General features: G+C 33.1%; 1 protein-coding gene across 1 annotated transcript in view; it reads left to right on the forward strand.

The window, feature by feature from the left end:
• Positions 1–24,511, forward strand: part of LOC143225633 (glutamate [NMDA] receptor subunit 1-like) — a 111,167-nt gene that overhangs the window by 59,155 nt on the left and 27,501 nt on the right. Inside the window, exons 5-8 of the mRNA XM_076455405.1 lie at positions 17,363–17,539; positions 19,578–19,678; positions 23,109–23,221; positions 23,607–23,781. Of these exons, the coding sequence (XP_076311520.1) occupies positions 17,363–17,539; positions 19,578–19,678; positions 23,109–23,221; positions 23,607–23,781 (566 nt within the window). The remainder of the gene's footprint in view (positions 1–17,362; positions 17,540–19,577; positions 19,679–23,108; positions 23,222–23,606; positions 23,782–24,511) is intronic.

The raw sequence follows: 24,511 nt of genomic DNA on the forward strand, positions 1-24,511 counted from the left end.
ACCAAAATTGACTCTTCTGTCTTCCTTTAACTCCACTAATCAATTGATATATAAGAATAACTAAAAGCTAGGGTAATCAGTTAATAAATTCTTAAGATTGCTCAGCAAGAAAACGTATTTATACCAAGAAAACATGAGGTTTGTGATTGTTTGATAACTTATAAAACAGGGTGGTCACATTTAAGCTAGTACGAAAATCGAGTTGTGTTCTCCTTGGGTTACGTTGACTGGTCACTTTATCAGATCTTTTACATAATACTGTATTCTGAATTTCCTAGACTACACAAGGTATTGAAAGGCGTATTGATCAGTTGTATCCTATTCATCAGTTAGTATTCGTGATGGTGGCGGAAGATTACAATAGCAATGCGACGTTAAAACCAAATTGGAAATTCTGATCCTAGAAGCACTCTTTCTTATCAGGGTGTAAATGCATATTTATAATTCTCAATAACTGTTGGATATATTTAAGATGTTATTCACCTTCCTACAGGAATCTAGAAATCTAAACCTTGCCAAGGGAACATTTTTCACATCATGCCACTACCATCTTGCGTCGTAACATGAGGTTTCCCATATTTTTACTTTACTGCCAGCATAAAAAAAAACACTTGAAAGGAGGCTATTAATCACTCGGTTTTAAACATCCAAAGTTTGCACTCTAACCTCTAACGATTTTGTCTGTTTGTTTTGAATTTTGCGCAAAGCTACTCCAGGGCTATTTGCGCTAGCCGTCCCTAATTTAGCACTGTAAGACTAGAAGGAAGGCAGCTAGTCATCACCACCCACCGCCAACTCTTGGGCTACTATTGTACCAACGAATAGTGGGATTGACCGTAACATTATAACGCCCCCACCGTTGAAAGGGCGAGCAGGTTTGATGCGACAGGGATTCGAAACCGCGACCCTCAGATTACGAGTTGAACGCCTTAACCCACCTGGCCATGTCGGGCCAACTGTAGTTCCTTGTTTGTGTCTAGAATAAGCGGTGTTTAAACAAGTTGCTTGATACCATATAAATATTTTTAAAATCCCTCGAACGGTGTAGTTGAAGCAAAGTCTAACGTTTGGTACACGTTAGAAACCTGTTAAATTATCGTTTTCTCTGGCCATCACCAGTGCTTGATAGCTTGGGTGAGAAACTGCCCCTATTGTTAGCCAGCTAAAGAAAATGCCTTCAGCAAAATCGCTTCTAGGTAAGTGAGCTTTTATTATAATGCCCTTACGACAGTCAGATAGATTCTTACCTTTATCTCTTGTTGTGCAAACGGTGCACAATAGGACTAAATCTCCGCGTTTATTTTGTTAAGGCAGTCACTTGCCAGGCTCTACGCTTACATATAGAAACAAACATTCTTCAAATGTGCGAGTAGACATCCAGATAGAGTGGTCAGTCGATGTGTCCGAACAGTCTAAATTTAATGTATTCGTTTCTATAATATCAATATTATTGTCATGTGTGTACGGTTGATTTGTCAATAATGATGCAAACACTTTAAAATTGCAAGAAATCCTCTAAAAATTGCCTCAAACTATGAAACGTAGATATATTTTCACATTAAACTATACATTTAACATAGTTTAAGTGTACATAAATAGTACAGGTTAGCCCTGTGTTCGGTATCCAAGCTTATCTAAATGATTAAACACATTTATCACACTATCAGCCATTAGTCTCCGCTCAGGTATAGTATGTGCCATAACTGACACTAATTCCTGTGAGATCGTCTCTTCTTCATTAGCACGATTGAATTCAAAAATAGCCACTTTTCTCCAGAAGAAGAAATAAAGAGTTTAAATTCATTCAAACCGCCACTCTGATAGTTTTAAAATTTTTGTTTTGTTTGATCGAGGATAATGATTATCTACAGGTTTACTGTATAAATCTCATAACGACTAAACATTTTATATGAATTACGTGTACAAACAACCTAGCGTGTTTCGTCCATGATGTAGAGCTGTATATTTGAAAACAGGTAAAAATATGTACCACCCTTTGAGCTGTGGTTGCATGATAACAGTGACAGCCAGTCTCCTTAGCATAGTTCGGAAGCAGTATGTAGCATGTTTACTCAGTTATATGTAGTAGATTCGGAAGCAATATGTAGCATGTTTCTGGTAAATTTTACATTTATTTTACTTACTTATCTTGTGTACTGCCAGTTTCATTCGAAATAGTTTTCGTTTTCAGTGGACAACCGTTATTTATGACAAGCTTTTACGCTAACTGTAATATAACTGCAACCAATAGATACTTGTTGCCATTGCGATATACTTGTAGCTGAGTAATATTTGTTATTATTACAATGTATCTACGACTGATTGCTACTTCCTATCATTCTGAAGAGGAATTTGTTCTATTTCGTGAAATATTATGTTCGCTGATAAAGGATTCGGTTTTCTAATAACCTGCGAAGGAAAGTTAGAGATCACGGCTCATGTCAAAGGTTGTCAATAAGATTACTTACTTTACCTCATCACGACTAGCCAATCTAGCTAAGGAAATGACCAAAGACTAACGGTGCACAAAGCTCTGTTGATAGAAGTCGGATTTTCTTTTTTCTTCATCTGGGATTAGACTTCTGTATGTTCCACTAGATGAGGTGTCGTGAAGAGTTATTGCAATCTTTCTGGTGCTAAATAACAAATTAATAAAAAGAATACTTTAATAAGTTTTTAATGGGATTATTGATATTCCGTTTAAGTTTGGCGCAAGAAAAAGTATTATGTTCATTATAACAAATTACATTTACGACGTATGTCGCCACCAGAAAAAAACAAACAAGGAAGCAAAAAGTAGTTTGCCATTCAGGAGCATTAATATAACACAAGAAATGGCTAATACACAATTCAACGAACTGCACTGACTGTTATACGGCGAATAGGTGTATACCCATCCAATATTATATTATATTATATGTGATACCATTTTTTTCTTCCTTTTAATTAGTTATATTTTTGTGCGCCAGCAATACCCAGCGTTGGGCGCGAGTATACCCAATTCGAGTTTAGCACTCATAAGGACCTTTACCAGTCTACCTTTCAGTTGAAATTATTTTTGGCAGGATTTGAATAAATTAACTCACGAGACTTTTGGCATAATCAAATGCATCAATCGAAATTGTTTGATCTCCTGAGTCTAAAACTGTAATTAGATCTCAAATCATCAAGAGATGACGGAGTTATGGGCTAGAAGTTCGTATTTCAAAAACTCCTAGCATTCCATGGGCCACTATTTCGCGGCTAAAAAAATATGATGTCATATTATTTATGTTAATTATCGTCAATAATACGACATCGTATTATTTAATTTACTGCACTAAGTTTCTTGGCTATAATCATCAATACGACATTGTAATAGTTAATTTACTATACCGAATTACGTGACTATAACAACCATTACGACATCGATTAAATAAATTAAAAATACAAGCACGTGTTATGTTTAATGAAATGAACAGCATGTTGTCTGAAAGTGTAATTTTTATTTTTTATTCAAACATCTACTAACATATAGTGGTTGCATATTTAGATGATACGAAAGTTTTTATTTGAATAAATTACAAGCTTGGATAAATACATTACAGATATTTCTTTCCTAAGTTATAACTGAATCATAAAACCTTCCTTACCATTTCTATTTTTGGATTGTGCCTATTCAATATGAACCTTGTTTTACGCTTGATGGATCTTGAACTTTTAGTGAGTAACTCATATTGGATCATAAGTTGCGACAAAGTTTAACAGCAACAAATAAAAGCGATTTGCACGTGCTAATAGATTGACAAAGCGCAAAGATGGGAGCCATGACGCCTTGGATGACATTTGTAGCTGTTTTTTTTTAATTTCGCACAAAGCTACTCGAGGGCTAACTGTGCTAGCCGTCCCTAATTTAGCAGTGTAAGACTAGAGGGAAGGCAGCTAGTCATCACCATCCACCGCCAACTATTGGGCTACTCTTTTACCAACGAATAGTTGGACTGATCGTCACATTATAGCGCCTCCACGACTGAAAGGGCGAGCATGTTTGGTGTGACCGGGATTGGAACCCGTGACCCTCGGATTACGAGTTGAACGCCTTAACAGACTTGGCCATGCCGGGCCTGACATTTTTAGCACCTATACACGTGGCTCACGGCTAATTCTTAACCACTGGATACTCGTAATGGGTGAAATGGTACATTACACCTTATCTAAGTAAGAATATTCGTACAAAACTATGATTGTTAAACAATGGAACTCCAAAGGACAGAATATTTTGAGAAGGAACCTTCCATTGTCATTTACAGAGGTGGAAATGCCCAACAAAGTGTTTAAGATAATACCGGGTCCCATAACTATACAAAAAAAACAAAAAACAATCTAGAGCAAATCCTTTGTCGACAAGACGAAAGCGACGATTATCAAAGAGAATTACTTGGCCCGAATAATCAATGCACCGAAACTGGACATACATGTTGCTATCGTCAACAAGATGGTAAAATAAAACTTTAAACTGAAGACGAATCACAAGCGTAGAAGTTCTTCAAAACTACCATCCACATGTCAAAATCAATGGTTGTTTTCTTGAGAAAGGTCGCCAATTAAATTAGAATTACACCGATATCCATCAGCAACATGTGTATCAAAACTCTCAGTGCAGTTCCAATGGACTTTCATACCATGGAAGCCGATTTTGCCGTACAGTGAAAAGTATGGTATAAGATTAACCTCGTAGTTCTATATGGTATCATAGTCATGAATACCAGAATTAATACAGAAAAAAGTAGTTCCATGGAATGAAACGGATCTGAAACATCGTTTTTATAACAGATTATTTACACACAGTATCAACGTAGTCTGGATTTTTAACCTTTATCAGATTTATAATGTTGTCTAAAATAATTCGCTCTTTCCAGTGTACTGGAGAATAGTTGATCGGATATTAGTACGGTTCGTAGTCCAAGAAATAAAAACATGTTGTGCGTAACAAACTAATATTAAGTTTTTGATAAATATTCCCTTACAACAAGTTTCAATAATGGCAATGCATAAACATATCGTAACTGAAAGACATTATACACTGCTCAAAAGAATTAAAGGAGCAAGTACATATTTCAGTATATCTTTGTCATAACTAAATTTATGTGTGAAAAACATATCCATTCGTCTACAAGTGTATTTTTTAAGCTTGCGAGTGAAGTTTGAAGTAACTCAAACGATACTCACTTCACTCAAGGAGAATACAACTCAAGTTACCCTATATAAGGCTGTTACGTGAAACTATGCATTCCTTATTAATTCTCGAAACAAAAACCAACACGATTTTTTGCGGCTCGTTTTGTCAGTGTGTACCTGACTGCCTTCAAGCAGTCAGGCACCATCTGACAGGGCGGTCCAGATGCTGGAGGATGGCCAGACCCAAAGGAGGGTGGCACATCGCGTCTGTGTGTCACCAAGCGTCATTAATCGACTTTCGCGACGCTACCAGAAGACGAACTCTTATGGCAGGAGACCAGGTCAAAACCGTCATTGCTCCATAACAGCGAGAGAGGACCGCTACATCGTCACTACCGCTCTGCTGGACAGGTTAGCTACGGCTCGGTCACTGCGAATGACCTTCAGCATTTCACTGGAACCCGTGTGTCGACCCAAACAGTTTGCAATCGTCTGTACGAAGAACGCCTTAGGGCCAGACGGCTAACAAGAGGCGTTATTCTGACAGCGCGACTCCGTGCAGCCAGGTTGTAGTTTGGTCGTCAGCACCTGGACTGGGAACTTCGTCAATGGGCCACCGTGCTGTGGACAGACAAGAGCAGGTTCACTGTGTCTGGTGATGGACGCTTATGGAGGAGGTTCTGTTATGGTCTGAGCAGGCATATGCTCGAACTTACCCATACTTGGCAGGGGTGCTCTGAACGCACGACGATATAGAGACGAAATTCTGGAACCCATTGTGAAGCCCTTTGCTTGTGCTGTCGGCGATGGGTTTATTCTCATGCAGGTTAACGCGCGAGTCCACGTCGCCAAACTGTGTATGGACTTCCTTGACGAGGAAGGATTTTTGAATGACCCGTCAAATTTCCAGATTTAAATCCGATTGAACATTGTTGGGATATGCTGTCAAGGCGTGTTAGTGAACGCCATCACCCTCCTTAGAATGTACAGGAGCTCCAACAAGCCCGGGTAGACGAGTGAGTTGCCATACTCCAAGATAACATCGATAGAGTGATTCGAAGTGTGCCAAATCGGTGTCAGGAGTGTGTCACAGCTCGTGGAGGTCACACTAGATATTGAATGTTTCAAACATTTCTTGAATAAACGCACGTAAACTGTTTAAAGTATTGTTTCTTATTTAATATCAGTTTTGGTGATAATAGTTATTTTTAAAAAATTATTTCTCCATGTTTTACCGTTCATCACACATTAAAAAATGGATACAGATAGAACTGAAATGAGGCAAATTACCTAAAAAAATAAAAAAATATTATCACATTTGGAACACTGTGATAAATTATATAAGAAAACGTACTTGTTCCTTTATTTTTTTAGCAGTTTAGTAACGATAACAATAAGAAAACACCTGTATGAATCAAGCTGATAAGGCTTACATTTTGCGCTAGACTTAAACTCTTCTGTCGTACATATAAAAATTAATACAGACCAGATATTAAAGAATTATATAAGTTTCAAACAGCACTTTTCATTGTGTTGTCTATAGATATTATAAACATGAAAACATAATCGATCTGAATACCTTGTTTCTGAAAGAGTGAGGAAAACAAGAGTACTGATAAAATCTACCATACTATATTTTTGTTGTATTATTTGTTAATTTACTCTTGAAATCGTTGGTTCCTTAACGAAACTTACATTAAACTAATTTTTGTTTAGAAAGTATGATACTTCTTCAATCATAACAAACATTTTTTCGTGAAATTATATTTTTTTATTTAATGTAAAAAAGAGCATATATTAATATCAACGTCTATATATTTCTTTTTAAAAGTCACGTTTTAGAATCAAACACATGGAAGTATTTGGGTTAAATTTAAATGAAATGTAAAAAATAAATAGTTAGCTAAAGACAATAGTGTAAAACGTATTTATTTACTCTAAAGTGAAAGAAACGTAGGTATAGGCTGGGGTATGCAACGTGTTGAACTAAAGTGTAAGAGACGGAGGTAATTACTGGAGCGTACAACTTACTGAATAGAACTAAAGTGTAAGATACCAAAGTAAAGACGAGAACAGTGTCTCTCTTTCCTCCTCAAAAGACATCTACTCCGTGTAACCTCTAGAAATTACAGCTGTCATAGTAAAGTGAAAATAAAGCCACACAAACATATGAAGAGCAGTCACCGCTAACCAAAAGAAAAGGTTGCGACTGTATTTTCACCACACTGAAATTGTTCTTATAACGTATTCTGTTTTAATTGTTTGTTTTAGAAAAACGGCTACAGAAAAATGGAATGGCTAGCTCTCTTGCCACACATTATGGGTTGTGGCAAATTCTTTGGGTATCACTGAACTAAGATGTACAATATATTGAACTGTACTGTACTGCAAGAGACACAAGTACATTAGAGATACGACATCTTAATCTAAACCGAATAAGGTAAACGAGAAATAAAACTAATGAATAATGTATAAACTAAAATTGGGCATATGTTACACATTGTACAGGACGGTGAGGTACACACAAATTTTAGCTCAGTGTTTCCAAACCCTTTTAACTCAATGCACAGGCAAATTACGACACTATTACTTTTTAGTCCATTTTGTGTTATGACAGTAAATACTACACAGAAATATAGGTACGGAATAAATGTATGACAAACATGTTGGACATGCTGTATTGAAAACGTTAGATACAGACTAAAGTCACGACGAAATTATTTAAAGTCCAAAACGTGCAGTTATAAAATAAAATTTAAAAATTGTACATCGTTACTAAAATGTATGACGTGTAGGTAAAGAATAAAAATCTTGATACATTGAAATGGACTGCAGTAAATATAGGCAGAGACTGAAATATACTCAAGTACAGAATAAAATGTTCGACATATCGCATTAGGTTACAGTACATTACTAGACTGAAGACTAAGACGTAGTAGCACCAGACTAAAGTATCGAATGCATATATAGAATGCAAGTCATGTTGTAGTGGACTAACATTTAACATATATAGGGAAAAACTAAAATGTATAATACATTGTACTGGACTTAAGTCGAAACATCTAAGTACGCAGTAAAATGTATGACATTTTGTACTACACTACAGAGTAAAATACATTGGCACAAACCAAGATATATGATATATTAAACTGTGTCTAAAACGTAAAATAAGCGCTTCTGAGTTCCCGTGTGAATCATTTTGTTTTTAATTGTGGTAAAGGGTTTATTGTTGTAGACTAATCTGTAGCAAATGTTTTTAGGACGATAATTCACTCTTCATTAACATGTGATAATAAATTAATATATGTGGTATTATAACCTAGAATAAATATTTTGACATCTAGTTATAGGTTTACGTTTATATTATTTTTTATGTAAAATATAAAAGAATTGCTTGAAACAAAAACTTGAGACATGTTTTTGAACTAAAGTTTACACGATAAGTTTGTTATAAACAGTAATTTGGTTGTTTTTTAATTTTTCGCAAAGCTAAGGGCTATCTGCGCTAGTCATCTCTACTTAAGCAGTGTAGGGCTACAGGGAAGGAAACTAGTCATTACCACCCCACTCTTGGGCTACTCATTTAACAACGAATAGTGGGATTGACTATTACTTTATAATGCTGTCACGGTTGAAAGTGCGAGCATGTTTGATGGGAGTAGGATTCGAACTCGCGACCTTCAGATTGCGAAGCAAGCTCCCTAACCATCTGGCTCTGTCAGGCCTAGTAATTTGGTTCTGTTTGTGAGAACATTTTGCAAAAAATTTCCGAACCAGTCCTCTAATGGGACAGCAGTAAGTCTATAGACTTGTACCGTTAAAATTCAGGGTTCGATTCCCCGCTGTAGACAATGCAAATATTTCAATGTGGCTGTGCTATAAAACAAATAAACAACATCTGAAAAAAAAAACGATATCATGTAAGTACAAATCCATTAATCCTAGAATTAAGAATATTACAAATCTTTCTGAATAAAGATTACAATAATTATTTGGAAAGTGAGGTTTGTAATGTCTGGTTCGAGGTCAGAAACGCCGTTACTACTCATGGTGAGGACAAAACCAAATGTTCCACAACTCTTTGTTTTTGAACTAATTCTCGAAGACAGATTTTGTATTGTAAGTGAAGTAGGCAATTACGGTACGTTATTCTGTGATGTGTTGTCTTGCACGTAAACGTACAGCATTTTCGCTGTACTAAGCTGTACTAGGTCGATTTGCTTTGGATAGACATGTTCAGTATATGATATTGTAAAAGTCTGAAATTCAAGAAGACATCCTTTCTTAACTTAAAGAGTAAACGAAGTTAGGAATAAGGACAAGTGTAAAGATAAATGGCATTGTTTTTGTCGTTCATAATTTTCGCGCAAAGATATGCACATGTTATCTCCGCATAACAGTCCCCAGTTTTGAACTGATAGTTTAAGGGAAGGCACCTAGTCAACAGCACCCGTTACTATCCCTTGGGTTACTTTTCTCTGATTTGGCCATCGTTGTTATAACACATATACGACCATAAAGTGCAGAACATATTTTATTTTCGATTGTGAAACGTATGCGAGTTTCAGGTTTTCTTAGATGTTGTTTCTATTTCCCGGTGACCTGAAAAAAATTACTATTAACGTCTTACAATTTGGACTATGTATGAAACTCTTCCACACTTTTATTTTCAACCACTTCCTATTTGGTAAAATAAATTTATTTCTTCCTGTCAAAAATAAAAATCTCATTAGTTATAGTAGTTCTATATACTTATGCAGGTTATGAAATAAAATAGTTATACCATTGTAAACAAGCACAAAAAATTGTTTTGTGCACGTGTATAACGCGAGTATAACTTATTTCCTCTCTGAAAATATAAACCTCGTTGTAAGCAAATACCTCAAATTATTGGTTTATTAACCCAAATAAACAATGTAACAAGGAATTATATTCTTACTGTATAAACATACATTTCAGTTTCTAGTATGTGTATTTACTTCTGTGTTTGAAGTAATAAGGAGTTAGTTGTTTTTTGTACATAAACACCTCAACTCTGGTGGATTTCAAGAGCTACTAATAATATGTTTAACCTCATTGAATATTTTATACCACGAAGTATTGAACAATCGGAGGGTGTAAGGGAAACGATTGAGAATTTAACTCTTAACCCTTCTTAAAGTGTCAAATACCGTCTAGCACCCCTTCATTATAGCAGGCGTTGCTACTTACAGATTTCTTGAAGGAATAGTAAGTTTCTAAAGGCTTATTGTTATTCCCATCTTGTGAAATGCTTGAATTATATAAATCTAAGCGGTCGATTTCTTTTTCTCATTTAACTTTGCTTATATTACTTACTGCTCGCAACTGAACCCAAATAATAACTGCTTGATAAGGCCTTCGTGTCATTACTTTATAAACTATATGGTTTAAACACCATTATCAATTAAATATAACAGGTTTTGTTTACGTTCTCAGATCACTTTTGATATAACATATGAAGTCCGCTGGTTTAGGGTAACTACGTAGTTTTGCAATATAAATATCAACTGTTTTGGAAACACATTTTAAAGGATATGATTTGATCTCTCGCGCCTGTTGTAATGTCGTTGTGATTTATAACTTCTCTGCACCATAAACATCTTTGTAAGACCATAAAGCGTTAATCAAAATCTACACTGTATTCTTAATTGAAATTCAAGACTAAACGTCATGCTTAATTATGCAAAGATCGTTTGAGTTTTCAGTAGAAATCGAAACAAACATATTGGGAAACATAGATTATAAATCATATTCTCAAGAGATGCATATTTTAAAGTTTAAAGTACTTTGTATATCGACCACATTTACAGACGTTAGTTTGTTTTGTCGTCTATAACAGTCATTGTTCTTCTTACTTAGCAACGAGTCTTAATTGAGGGAGAAACAATTCATCACCTTACAAGAGGCGTTCATCTGTCATTTTGAAATAATTCAAAACTGTACATGTCGTTCTAACCAAATGTGTTGGTGTGTATGTTTGTTTTTGAATTTCGCGCAAAGCTGCACGAGGGCTATCTGCACTAGTGGTCCCTAATTTAGCAGTGTAACACTAGGGGGAAGGTAGCTAGTCATCCACCGCCAACTCTTGGGCTACTCTTGTACCAATGAATAGTAGGATTGACTGCCACATTATAACGCCCCCACGGCTGAAAGGGCAAGCATGTTTGGTGCGACGATTGTTGGTATTTTACCATAATCGTACATGGAAACACCGTGTGTTGTTCAATGAAAATACAATATTTGATATTTGAAATGTTTATTCCTTAACTTTATAATTATAATCCAGTACATAATATGCACAATTCTACTTATTAAAAGTGATAATTGATCCGAATCAGAACAATGTATATTTTATTTACGTTTATTAGCCAGTAACAAAATAAGGTATACATTTTTAATTGAATTCATAATATTGTAATAAAATCATACACACATATGTATATACATATATTAGTTCTCTCAGTGAGCTAGTAACAGAACCAAGCCAACATCAATTGAATTATTCATTGCTAAGTGAATCCAAGAATACGTTTATTATACCTGTCATCAAAAACGATTTAGGTACACAATGTTGTATTTGGCATTCCATAATAAAACGGTGTCAGTGTATATTAGCTATGATTATCTACTTGAATCAGATCTAAACACTCATTGTTTATAGTCATCATCGCCAAAAACACACAAAAACATTACATCTGGTAATTCTATCGGTTAGGAATAGAACTAGATTATCATCATTTACATTCTTCACCCCAAAACAAACACACCAATCAAGATTAGTTGCGACTTTTATTAGTCTGAACCTGATACCCATTGTTTACAGACATCATCGTAAAACAGAACTACGCATGCCACAGCAAGGCTTCTCCGCCCAGACATACCGAATACCAATAAAGTTCATTAGTCGGCACTAAACAAGATATACATTATCTATGTTCGTTTGTCCCTAATCAGGTACATATAATTACACTGATCAGTTAAAATCAGAACCATTTCTACACTAGTTTAGTCCTTCAGCTATAAATAGACTTTGTTTTATACTTATTAGATTTTTCTAAACACAAAGTCATGGTTTATTAATAATGTCAACATATTATCAATTTATTATGATCATCAGTCTTTGGGAAACCAGAAGTATCTTAATTATGAATGTTATCACGATATAAAATCAAATACCTAAATTATTACAGCACAAAACAGTTTCATACCTTAACCAGTTTACACGATAATTTTGTTCATTAGTTTCAGAGACAATTAGGCACCCTTTGGTTATATTCAACTTAAAACGCAACCAAATATCACGTATGCGTTATTCAACTCAGTAAATAATCAAATGTACGTCAATTATATTCGTTACACAGAAATTGTTCACAACCAGCTTTGATTTTGAACTGATAAACTAGATCAAACGCAACTGGTCAACAGCATCCATCACCAACTTTTACTTTAATATTTTGTAACAGAACAGTTGGATTGGACTGTCACTCTTATACATCACCCACGGACCCAAAATGCGAAAGAAGATTTTGTGGCAAAATGGCGCGAACCATGAATTCGTCCCTCGTATTCACAGTCCAACCAATCTAATCATTAGTTCACCGTCGGTTTTTTAGAGAACAATTAGCTCGTAAAACAGAATATAATAGTTTTTTATTGATGAACTAGTTACATTTGAACTAGCATTTATTTTGAGCCTCGCATAGCCTAGTTATTAAGGCGCTTGGCTAATAATTTGCGATTCGGGGTTAAATCCTGACACCAAAGATTCTTGTCTTTTTAGCCGTGGAGGCGTTATCATGTTACAGTCAATCCCACTTTTCGTTGGTAAAGAGTAGCCTAAGAGTTGCGACATCTCTCAGACCGATAGATGAATTTACCCTAGAAATGAAAGAACATGAACTAGCACAATATGATATTAACACCAAAAGATTATAGATTACCATCACATATAAGAGTTAGTAACTCAATCATATTCAGGATATTACAAATTTTCATCCCCTGAAATGGAGAAGAAATATCCTCAGCGATATGTAGGGTTCAGGGAGATGCTTAAAATTTGTACTTAATACAAAAAAAAATTATTTGCTTTTTAATGTTAAGGTACAGAAGTTTAGGTAAAGTACATTTATATATATAGTTGTATGTTAACTTTATTTTATTTTAAGACTGCAGTATCAACTCAACATCATTTCTTTTAACATTCGATCGGGGCGCTATTAATAATTGTTTGTTTTGTTTGTTTTTTGAATTTTGCGCAAAGTTACTCAAGGGCTATCTGTGCTAGCCGTCCCTAATTTAGCAATGTAAGACTAGAGGGAAGGCAGCTAGTCATCACCACCCACCGCCAACTCTTGGGCTACTCTTTTACCAGATTACGCGCTATTAATAAAATAGTTTTTTTACTATATCAAAATATTGTAATTGTTAATTGTACGAACTGATATTTAACAGTATTATTTATTTAATTGCTAGGTGAGTGTTTATTTAAGACGTTGATAGCAAGACCATCAGAACATTTTTCTCGAGAGGTGATTTTTTTATTCTTTGTCGATAATAAACTAATTTCCACTTGAGAAATTAGATCTGTACAGTCAGTACTTGATATATGAAAAGTCATTAAAACAGCATGTCGTATGTAAGAGTTCCTACAGCTGCGGAGGACAGAACGCATTTTTCTGAATCCATCTGGAATCGTTCTTTTTAATTTCTGCAACGTCCAACAAAAACATTATTAGTAAAGTTAGTATCAGGCAGCCCGTGGATTTACAGAGATCGTCATGTTTAGTGGATCGTTAAGCTGTGGATAAAAATAAAACAAAGATTTAATCTGTTCTTGAAAATTGGCTTCCGAAAAATATTGTGTTTTAAACTAGGCGATAAGGACAAATATTTACCCTAGTTCTCAGAGACTGTAGTTACCAACATGGAGCTCTGGCTTCCGAAGAATTATAAGTCATCGAATTATTTTAAGGTATCCGTAAGGTAAAACATTAGGACATTAAATAGTGACGATTAGCATTGAAACATCTTCGGTTTATACTGTTAGGATAAAAACGTCTTCGCTTAGCTTGAATAAGCGTCATATATATAACATCTGTATTATTTGTTTTATTGTTTGCTTTTTCCTAAGTTTATCGCGCCTGAACTTTTTGGGTCTTTGAATCAAATTTTTGCCTAAGTTTGTTTTTTCATATCATGGAAAGAATTTGATTTTGCTCCCAAACTTACATTCCTTTTAACAAAAATATCGTTTCATTATTTCAGCAGAAAATTTCGGCATGTAGCCAGGAAGTAGTAAAAGTTCATTTTGTTTTTTCCATATATTTTTTGATAAAGCCTTGTAGGATTTTGAACTATAATTATGGTCAACAATGTACTACTAGCAAAGTTAATTTGAAATGTCAGTTTCTTTGTTCAAACGTTTTTTTGTTTTTTTTACATTCTTGATACATAAACTTTCTATACTACGAATCATCAATAATCTTAACAAATGTTTCTGTAAACTAAGGAAGTAATTTCACTTGTCCTTCAACATAAGACTGTTGGTGTTTAGGAGTTTTTAATGTTCAAATTAACATTAAGATAATACAATTCTTATTTCATTACGTCTTATTTAAAACTTCGTCACTCGGGTTTGAAGACTAGCATTGGTTATTTTTGATGACGAGAAACCCACTTGAAATAAAAATGTATCTCAGAAACGTTGTTCCCTGCTTATCAATAAAAGTGCTAATACCCATACCGGCCGTTCTGAGATACATTAATATTGGTTATGATTTTGCTTGTTGTGTATTTTAGTTCGTACTGTGACGTTGTGATGATCGATATCCACCTGGTATTATTGTCAGCAATCTACAAAACTATTTTTTTACTATGAAATGACTAACTAATATCTGATGATAAGTCAACGTATCGTGTGATAATCCACTTCTGACTTAGTGCAGAAAAACAACTTCATGTGGATCACAGACTTTATGTGATCGTGAGGTAGAAACTCTGCTATTTAACCAAAAGACCTAAGTCCAAATCCTAACATAGTCACATAAAAGTTGACCTCTCAAGACTTCGTCAGAGATTAGCAACTGGTACAAGTTGTCAATAATATGGTAAAGGGTTTACTGATTAAAGAACATCTGTACATACTGTTAAAATACGTATTACAATATAAAGGTATATTGAAACAAAATCAGATGACCTTAAAGGCTTACCGAACTGATGCCTTTTGGTTAACTTTAGGCATGTACTTTTAAAGCAGGTTATTGATGAAATTCCCAACCAATCTTCTTTTAATTGGTCGATTTCCATCTAGAATCAAATGTCAATATCAGATGTTAGTTTACTTACTTATTGTATTCTACCAATAGTGACACAAGTTAAATTAAATTTTCAGGTTGTATTAACTTGATTTTTACTAATACTGTAGTTTCATTATTTTGGTGTGGTAAGATTAACGAAATTTATTATAATAACTCTAATTCTTCAATTTTACTTGATATTTCCCAAAATATTTTACCAATTAAGAATGTAAACTCTCTTAATGACTAGATTAAAGAACTTCAAAACAAATATTAGAATTAGAAACGTATGGAAAAGCAAACACACAATATAAGGCGAAATATAAATGATACCAATAATCTTAACAATGTATTTGGTATCAAAATGAAATACCTTTCATATAAATGGTGTTTGTAATAAAGGTTTTCCGTATAGTGTGTCAGTCGACCAGATAAACTCGGTTATTCAGTTAAATTACTCATCGAAAGCGGTGTATTACATCTCACTGGGTGTGCTGGGAAAATTGTATTTTGATAGAATAATGTACAGGACGAATAGGGAAAGATTCGTTGAAAAACGTATTATTATTACATGAACTACCGATTTTGCAGTGATGTTTGTAACTATGGTTACAAAATACAGGGAGATTTTAAAATAAACCAAACATTCGACAGGTCATTCTCTGTCAAGAGCATGGTGGATCTATTATAATGAGTGTTCTCGGTGGGACAGTGGTAAGTCTTCAGATTTATAATGCTAAAATTAGGGGCTCGATTTCCCTCGGTGGACATAAAAGATAGCTGTAAGAAACGCACACACATAATGAGTGGTAAAAACATAAAAATAAATTTTAAACTTGTTTTGAAACCGCAAATAAATAAAAGAGAGTTCATGAGTAATATTTTGCATACCTGATTACCAATTCTTGCTTAAACAGAGCCAGATTTTGGTAATAATATACATCTCATTAACAACTCTATTCTAGTTTAAGCCAGTTTTTTTTTTTAACTATATATTTAATTATTAACTCTGGTGTAGGCAGAGCCTGTCGACGTTAATTAAGTTACATCTGTTATAGCAAATTTTATTACGTTAACAAATTTATATCTTTTTTAATTTTTAGCACTGAAATAATTCTTATAGAAAGTTTCAATATTTATATTTTTAAAACACAGATATCGTGTGAGACTTTGCGAATTAAGCTTCAAATAACAAACCAACCAAAAATACTATTCTTACATTTCACAAGACGTTGTATATTTGTGCAGGAAATTACCCTAATAAATAATGCTTGGATGCTTATTAATATTCTATTGTCTGAAGTTTGAAGTTTAAAATAACATTGCTAAAGAATGAGACCAAATCAAAGTTTCAAACCATTTCAGAATGGTCATTAAAAAGGAAACTTGAGCGAGCAAGAAAATATTGCCTAGTTAAATTATTTAAGCTGTTGTAATTAATTTCTGAGGTAATTTATAATGCCTTTCCTCTTTTTCTCACACAAAGCAATATATTTAAAAAAAAATAGACCATGTAATGATGTATATGTTTGTTGTCAATAGACATTATGTGTGTGACTATAAACACAATTCGTAGACTTGCTATTGCTAGAATTATATATCCGGTAAAATAATACCATTAATTGCATAACGCATACAAATCATGTCCGTTATAAATGACAAACGATTGGTATATATATATATATATATATATATTTGAAACTAAAAGGCTGACAAGATAAATCGCTAATACTTTATGGAACTACCTGTAGTAGTTATAATAGATATTGACATATCTTACTTTACAAATTCTATTGAAGGCAAACAATGCCATAAAGACATTAATGTTAGAAGTTTTTGGTTTAAAAACAAAGTTGAATTCTGCATATTTGTTTTTTTAATGTTTACAGAACCTTCACGCCTCTTTCCTTCGGACTGTCCCTCCTTACTCCCATCAAGCTGACGTGTGGATCGAACTTTTGAAGTTTCTTCACTATAAGTGTGTTGTTTTTATTCATAGTTCGGACAACAATGGAAGGTACACTTTGGGCAGGTTCCAAAATCTAGCAGACAAAGCGAAGATTAAGGTTTGTACATAAGAAAATTATAAATAGTCCAGGGAATCTGAACGATAAAGTTGTTTAATATAAAATACGACACAACAGAAGTGATTAAACCAGAATGGAAATAATTCAACCAAGCATGTAGAGATAAAGTTATAATTATTACACATGATCTAGTAAGTAAAACCAAAAGTAATAAGTAAGTATAATACCTAGCAAGTGAAGTTATATTATAACTGACAAACAAAAGTGAGGAATAAAACTAAAATAGTATTTGAAAACAGACAATCACAGAATGGATCAGATAAACACTTAGAATGGATGTTTTAAATAAGATGTTTCATATGACACATTACATTAAAATATAGTAGAATAATCTAGCGGACAAAGCAAAAGATATGTTAACGTAATCTTCGCTTAAATAATCCTTGATAAAAGGTGTTTGTGAATAAAGACTAAGTTTGCTTTTAGTTATAAACTGCGAATAATGAAATTAAGTTTTAGCGCTGAAATTAGTAATTACTCACTAACTATAGGTTTTAAGGATGAAGTTGACAGGTGAAATAACAAAAACGGAATTTTAAAGAACCTTAATAAAGGAATCTCTGGATTAATATTATTTTAAGTCCCACATTTTTTAAAATGTGACAGAGAATATTAATTGTTTGGCTGCTATACATGATATTTTAAACCTGTTTTTACCTACGATCTTTCAACTTCTTAGCGAATTATACAGTATTATAATTACACTTTTCAAAACATTGCCTTCAGAAAACATCCTTTTAAAACGTAAGTCCTTCATTCCAAAAACAAGTAAAAATGTGGTGTTAAAATACAATGCGAATCTATAAAACACAGAATAGGTGAAACTAAAACTTCAATTTCTGAACATGTAAGACAGATAAAAAACTTCAGTATGAACACTTCTGCTTACAACATTACATTACATGGACAAAAGCCACAATATTCTATTTAACAGTCTCAAGACTGTGGATTATGTGAAAATACAAAAATGAGAAACATTAAATAAACATTATCTATTATAGTGTGAAACATTGGATTACCTCATAGTATTAACTGAAACTTTGGAGAAACAATTAACAGCAGTATTTAGATAACTTTATTAACAACAAAAAATAATGCTTATAGAATTAGACTATCGATTAATCTTTATTCATTTAGTCATTATTAGTAAATTATATCATATTACGCGTTATATTATTTTGTTTGCATGTGTGTAAGTGTATTTATGCATGTACTATTATTCACAATTTGTATAGACAATGTAGAGGTCATTTCGTACGTTTGTATTAATATTCCCATATTATTATATAAAACTGTCATATACGTTCTAAAAAGGCCTCTGCGAAGATGCCGAACGCTTATAGTATTAATAAAAAAAACGTTAAATTAAACAGTTCGACAGTCAATATTTCTCTTTAAAATCTAGTAAAAATACGAAACATGTCTAAATATTTATGAACTCTCTCTTTAAAAAACTTTTAAAACATAAAATTTCAGCAGTATCTCAATACTGCATAAATATAAAACTATTTGTATTATTCAGAAAATCATATCATTTTTGCACCAGTGGTTTACTTAGAAAGTATGAAATCCAAGATGCAGAGAGACATCTGGTTGCTATTCAGCACTTCATAGTACAGATGCATTACATCTCATACGTTATATCAACACAGTTAACTACAAAAGAATCTAAGCACATATATTCACGCCAAGACCTGTTAATTGAAAAATTGAGTTGCCGTCAATTCGCATTCTAATCTTCCGTGAAATCGATTTTTTTTGTGTTGAGATTTTATATTTACTTTCATAACTTTTAAAATCAGGTGATATTATATAGCTATTGTAAGTTCTTAGCAATGCATGGAAATGAAAGTCGATTGACACTTGTTTAATAGTTCGTCTGTTTTCTAGCGAGGAATTTTCATAAAAACGAAAGTCAGTGGATTTGACGATACAAAAGAACTGATGCCGTATCTTTATGTGTTATTCTAATGCGTCATTGCCATTTTAAAAAAAACTTTCTATCTTTTGTTTCCAGCTTGATGATGTCATCGAATACGAACCTGGTTTTACAGATATCACTCAGCATCTGGAGAAAACGAAAGAACTTTACTGTCGAGTTTTTATTTTGTACGCAAAGTAAGCTTATATCATGTTAACCGTATTAAACCTGAAATTATGAAATGTAGCTTATTTATATTTAAAGAGAATGTATTTTAAAAAACATATCTTGGTATTGTAACAATTTACTTACGTTACAATAAAAGTGCAGAAAAATAATTTCCAACGATGACATGTCTAGAGATCGCAGAAAGTAGTTGATAGTTGATATATAAAATGGAACAGAACAAATTCGTATACCGATTATTTAATACGTTAATAGCTGAAGTAAGTGAAAGTTTCAAGTCATCCTCAGCGTATATTTAAATCATATAGTATGTCACTATGGAAAAATAAAATACATTGTTAGCAACAGCATAAACTTTCAAATAAACTCTAGTAGTCAAAGTGGTTAATGCAGGTATAGTAGTGATAGTTCAACCATCAAAACGTTAGTAGTCAAAGTAGTTAATGTATGTATAGCAGTGATAGTTCAGCCATCAAAACTTTAGTAGTCAAAGTAGTTATTGTATGTAAAGTAGTGATAGTTCAACCATCAAAACGCAAGTAACCAAACTGGTTGGTGCATGTGAAACAGTGATTGCTAAATCGTCAAAAACGCTCGCATTAAAGTGGTTAATACGCATAAAGTAGTGATGTTTAAGTCGTCTAAACGCTAGTATTAAAATGGTTAATGCATATAAAGCAGTGACGGTTAAGTCCTCAAAACGCTAGTATTAAAGTGGCTAATGCATATGAAGCAATGTTCTTGAAGCATCAAAGAGTAGCAATAACTCAGCTTATCAGCGCATTTCATATAGTGATTATAAACCTCCGAAGCCTCATTCAACTAAATTAGTCATTACTTGCACATAATGATCATAAGGTAATGAAACTTTAACAACAGAGTGGAAAGAATCATTATAAGCGACCAATTGTTGTTGTTGTTTTTAATTGTTTTGAACACAGCTATACAAAAGAGGTATATGTGTGCTCTGCCCACCAAGGGTATCGTAACCCGGTGTTTAGCGTTGTAAGTCCTCAGACATACCGCTGAGTCACTGGAGGGGGGGCTATAAACGACCAGAAGTTTATAATCAAATTGGTTATGGCATGTGAAAAGTGATCATATGCCGTATAATGTTATTTAGTCACTCTAATTAGGGTTTTGTATTTGTCATACCATACTGGATAGGTATTATAAGTGTGTTATAACAAGTTTTTAAATTATATATGTAAAAACAGCTCGTTTGGGTTGAGAAAACTTTTTACATAGAGGAGCGAACAACGTTTCGACCTTCTTCTGTCATCGGAAACGTTTAACTTGAACTTTGGAGTTTCCATCCAATATCTGAGATACTCCATAATTCTGACTTAATTTAGTGTCCAGTCTGTCGGAGTTTAACAGAACAACAGAACATCATTTTTATCTCCTCTTTCTTCCAGTTCTGTTGGAGTTTAACAGCACAACAGTACATCATTTTTATTTCCTCTTTCTTCCAGTTCTATTGGAGTTTAACAGCACAACAGTACATCATTTTTATCTTCTCTTTTATCCAGTTCTGTTGCAGTTTAACAGTATATCATTTTGATCTCCTCTTGTGTCCAGTTTTCTGGTAGTTTATTAGCACCAAACTGCATCATTTTAATCTCCTTTTATATCCAGTTTTAGAGTATTTCTTGAATATTTTTTCCTCACGTAATATTACATGTCATGATTTGTGTACCATTAGCCAAATTTACCCTTTAATTAAATATATTCTACTTGATAAATATATGCTGAATATATGATGGTGCTTTTAGTGCAAAAAAGAATATTTACACAGATACAACGTATCGGTTTCTGGTGCGACCCTTGTCAACTACACGGGTTTTAACGGTAAAGGTTTTTATATCTAAAGCAATATTCAAAAATATAACACTAAGCAAAAAATATTTTTAAATATGGAAATGGATAGTGGCTGCTTCTATGTGTACATCGCGGGTTCGCGCCCGCATCGCGCCAAACATGCTCGCCCTCCCAGCCGTGGGGGCGTTATAATGTGACGGTCAATCCCACTATTCGTTGGTAAAAGAGTAGCCCAAGAGTTGGCGGTGGATGGTGATTTCCCTCTAGTCTTACACTGCTAAATTAGGGACGGCTAGCACAGATAGCCCTCGAGTAGCTTTGTGCGAAATTCCAAAAACAAACAAACAAACAATCTACGTGTACATATAAATACGAGTAAAGTAACATTTATTTATTTATAGCTAACAACTTAATGAACTTAAATATGAGGAAAATGCTGCGTAATAAAGTTTGTTAAGAGTAGGAATATTTGTGGAAATAACAGTCAAGAACCTACAGAATTGTGTTTGTTGATTGTAATATCATTTAATTTTCCTAATAAGACTTCTCTGATTTTAATTCTTTTAAAATCATGTTTATGTTTTGACACGTTTAGACAAACTTTAGTTAATTTTATTATTATGTTATTGGATATGAAGACCTTTTTTTTTTCTTTTGTACCCTTTTAACCTGAAGTTTAAATTACGTCCTCTGTTGGGCAATTAGAACATTAAATTTTATAAAATATACACGTTGAGAGACGGATTGGTTGCATATCTTTTTAAACGTGTATGTTTTTACTCCACGGGTGAAAATGAATCTTACAGTTATGTAAAGGTTTTACTTGCATGCTAACCTCTTTAGAGTTTCTATCAAAACTATGCTAATGTTTTACATATCAAGGATGGCGCTAGTGATTATGTTACCTTCTTTTCTGGAGTGTTTCTGAGTTTATTTGTTAAACATGTCTCGGTTGTGTTTTAGTTATTTCTTTAATAGTTTCTATAATTACTATGATAAGGAATTGATTATTATTAATAAAGCATTAAGTTAGTTGTGTAACGTCTTCGTCGACTTTTCCGTAGTTCATATAGTGTATGATAAATTAAGGGTACTTTTTGAAGTGCGTAGTTTATGGTGGATTACATGATTAAAAGACGTTTATATATTTTCGAAACGTACCCGTTAAAAAGTATTAGTTCTTACTGTAAAAATATGTTATTTGTATAACAAAATATATTTTTTATGCATGTTACCTCTGTGATAATATATGAAAAATATGTTCATAACCAATCCATAACCACAAATCAAATACAGTCTCTTGATGATTAATTTTATTCAAAATCATTGATTTTGTTATATTATACTAAACATTTAGAAGTGACAATTTTTAATGTTTATTAGACTAACCCTTTATTCTTTGTACATCTTGAATAATCCTCAGATTTAAAAGTTCATTATATTTCGACAATGAATATACTTTAGACTTAGTTTCATCACACTTGAATTTTGATTTTTATATATATCTTTTTAGTGAATCTATCAAGATTTTTATTAAAGTATTGTTCTAATTATCTTTAGAGTTTTTACACTTTCTTTTAGAAGTCTGTTTATTTTTTTACCTTTTTTCCATCATTTTAGTACTGAGGATGCTGAATCGATATTTCGTGAGGTGGAACAGCTAAAAATGATAAACCCTGCTTATGTGTGGATCGTTTCGGAACAGTCTTTGAAAGCTGCCAAAAGACCAGACGGTTTTTTTTTTTAAAGTGTGATAATATAAAAGAACGAAGATTGTTTAATTTACTGCCATTTTCATCTCAGTGTCGAATACAGACTTCAAATTTATATTCAACTAGAAATTTCTGTCAGATGTGTATGCATGCTGAAAGAAGCTGATACCCTGAGATAGTGGTACGTGTGTTGGTAATTTGAAACTCCATCATATAAACATTGTTCATACATAAAAATTTGGTTTAGTTTTAAGTAATTATTTTCGATGTTTAAGGCTTTTGTGTATTGAAGTTTACAAACTCATTATTTCAAATATTTTCTTTGTTTAATTGTATTTTAATACAAACTTTCTTTCTTTAACGAATATAGTATGTTTATGACTTAAAGGTAATTCTTTGTGCTCAGGTTTACTGGCTCTCACACTAGTCAATGCTTCTGATGCGGCTGCCCACATTCGGGACAGTGTTTACATTATTGGTTTAGGGCTACGAGACCTGATACGAAATGAAAACATCACAAAAGCCCCTGACAGCTGTGGACAAAGAGATAGAGCCTGGGAGACAGGAAAAAAATTTGTGAAGTATGTTTTCAGTTTAATACTATCTGGTAAAATAAGATATTAGAGTCAAAGTACAAGATAAATAGATAGTTCTGCTAAATTAAGAATGAATTACTGTAATTGTAGTTTTATAGTGTCCTCGGTATGGAGAGGACACAGTGAATACAAATAATACAAATGTACTGAATTATATATATAAAATTACATTATCATTCTTTACTTACGAAATACTTAAATCATAATATCATAACAATGCTAATAAATTATCAAAACTTTTACTAAATTATTAGGAGTTTTATTACTGCAGAACCGTAAATAAACATCTTTTCTATATTTTTATTTGGAGAAATATAAAGGCAATATTATTCAGACTAAATTATTATGAGATAGAGAAGAAATTGTCTTTAATATTTATATACTGTGTAAAAAGGCGGTAAATCATTTTTATTTCGCCCAATTAATAACGTTTTTTAAATTAAAACCTAAAGTTGTTTTTAGCGAATGACATCAAAGTTTAATCTATAAAGTTCGAGCTTTTATCATAAAAAATGTTCACTTTTATCTGCAACCATATGAATACAATGTAGAATTGGAATAATTTTTACCACATGTGATTGTTATTACGACGAAACGATCTCCGAATATAAAATGCCATGGAGTACCTTAAAAACGGTACCAGTACGAATATATTCTAGAGGTTGAATATTGAAAATTTCTTTAAAACACTCGTTGCAGTCTTTAAGACTAAGAA

The sequence above is a fragment of the Tachypleus tridentatus genome, chromosome 9 (assembly GCF_004210375.1).
Source record: "Tachypleus tridentatus isolate NWPU-2018 chromosome 9, ASM421037v1, whole genome shotgun sequence".
Taxonomy (NCBI): Eukaryota; Metazoa; Arthropoda; class Merostomata; order Xiphosura; family Limulidae; genus Tachypleus; species Tachypleus tridentatus.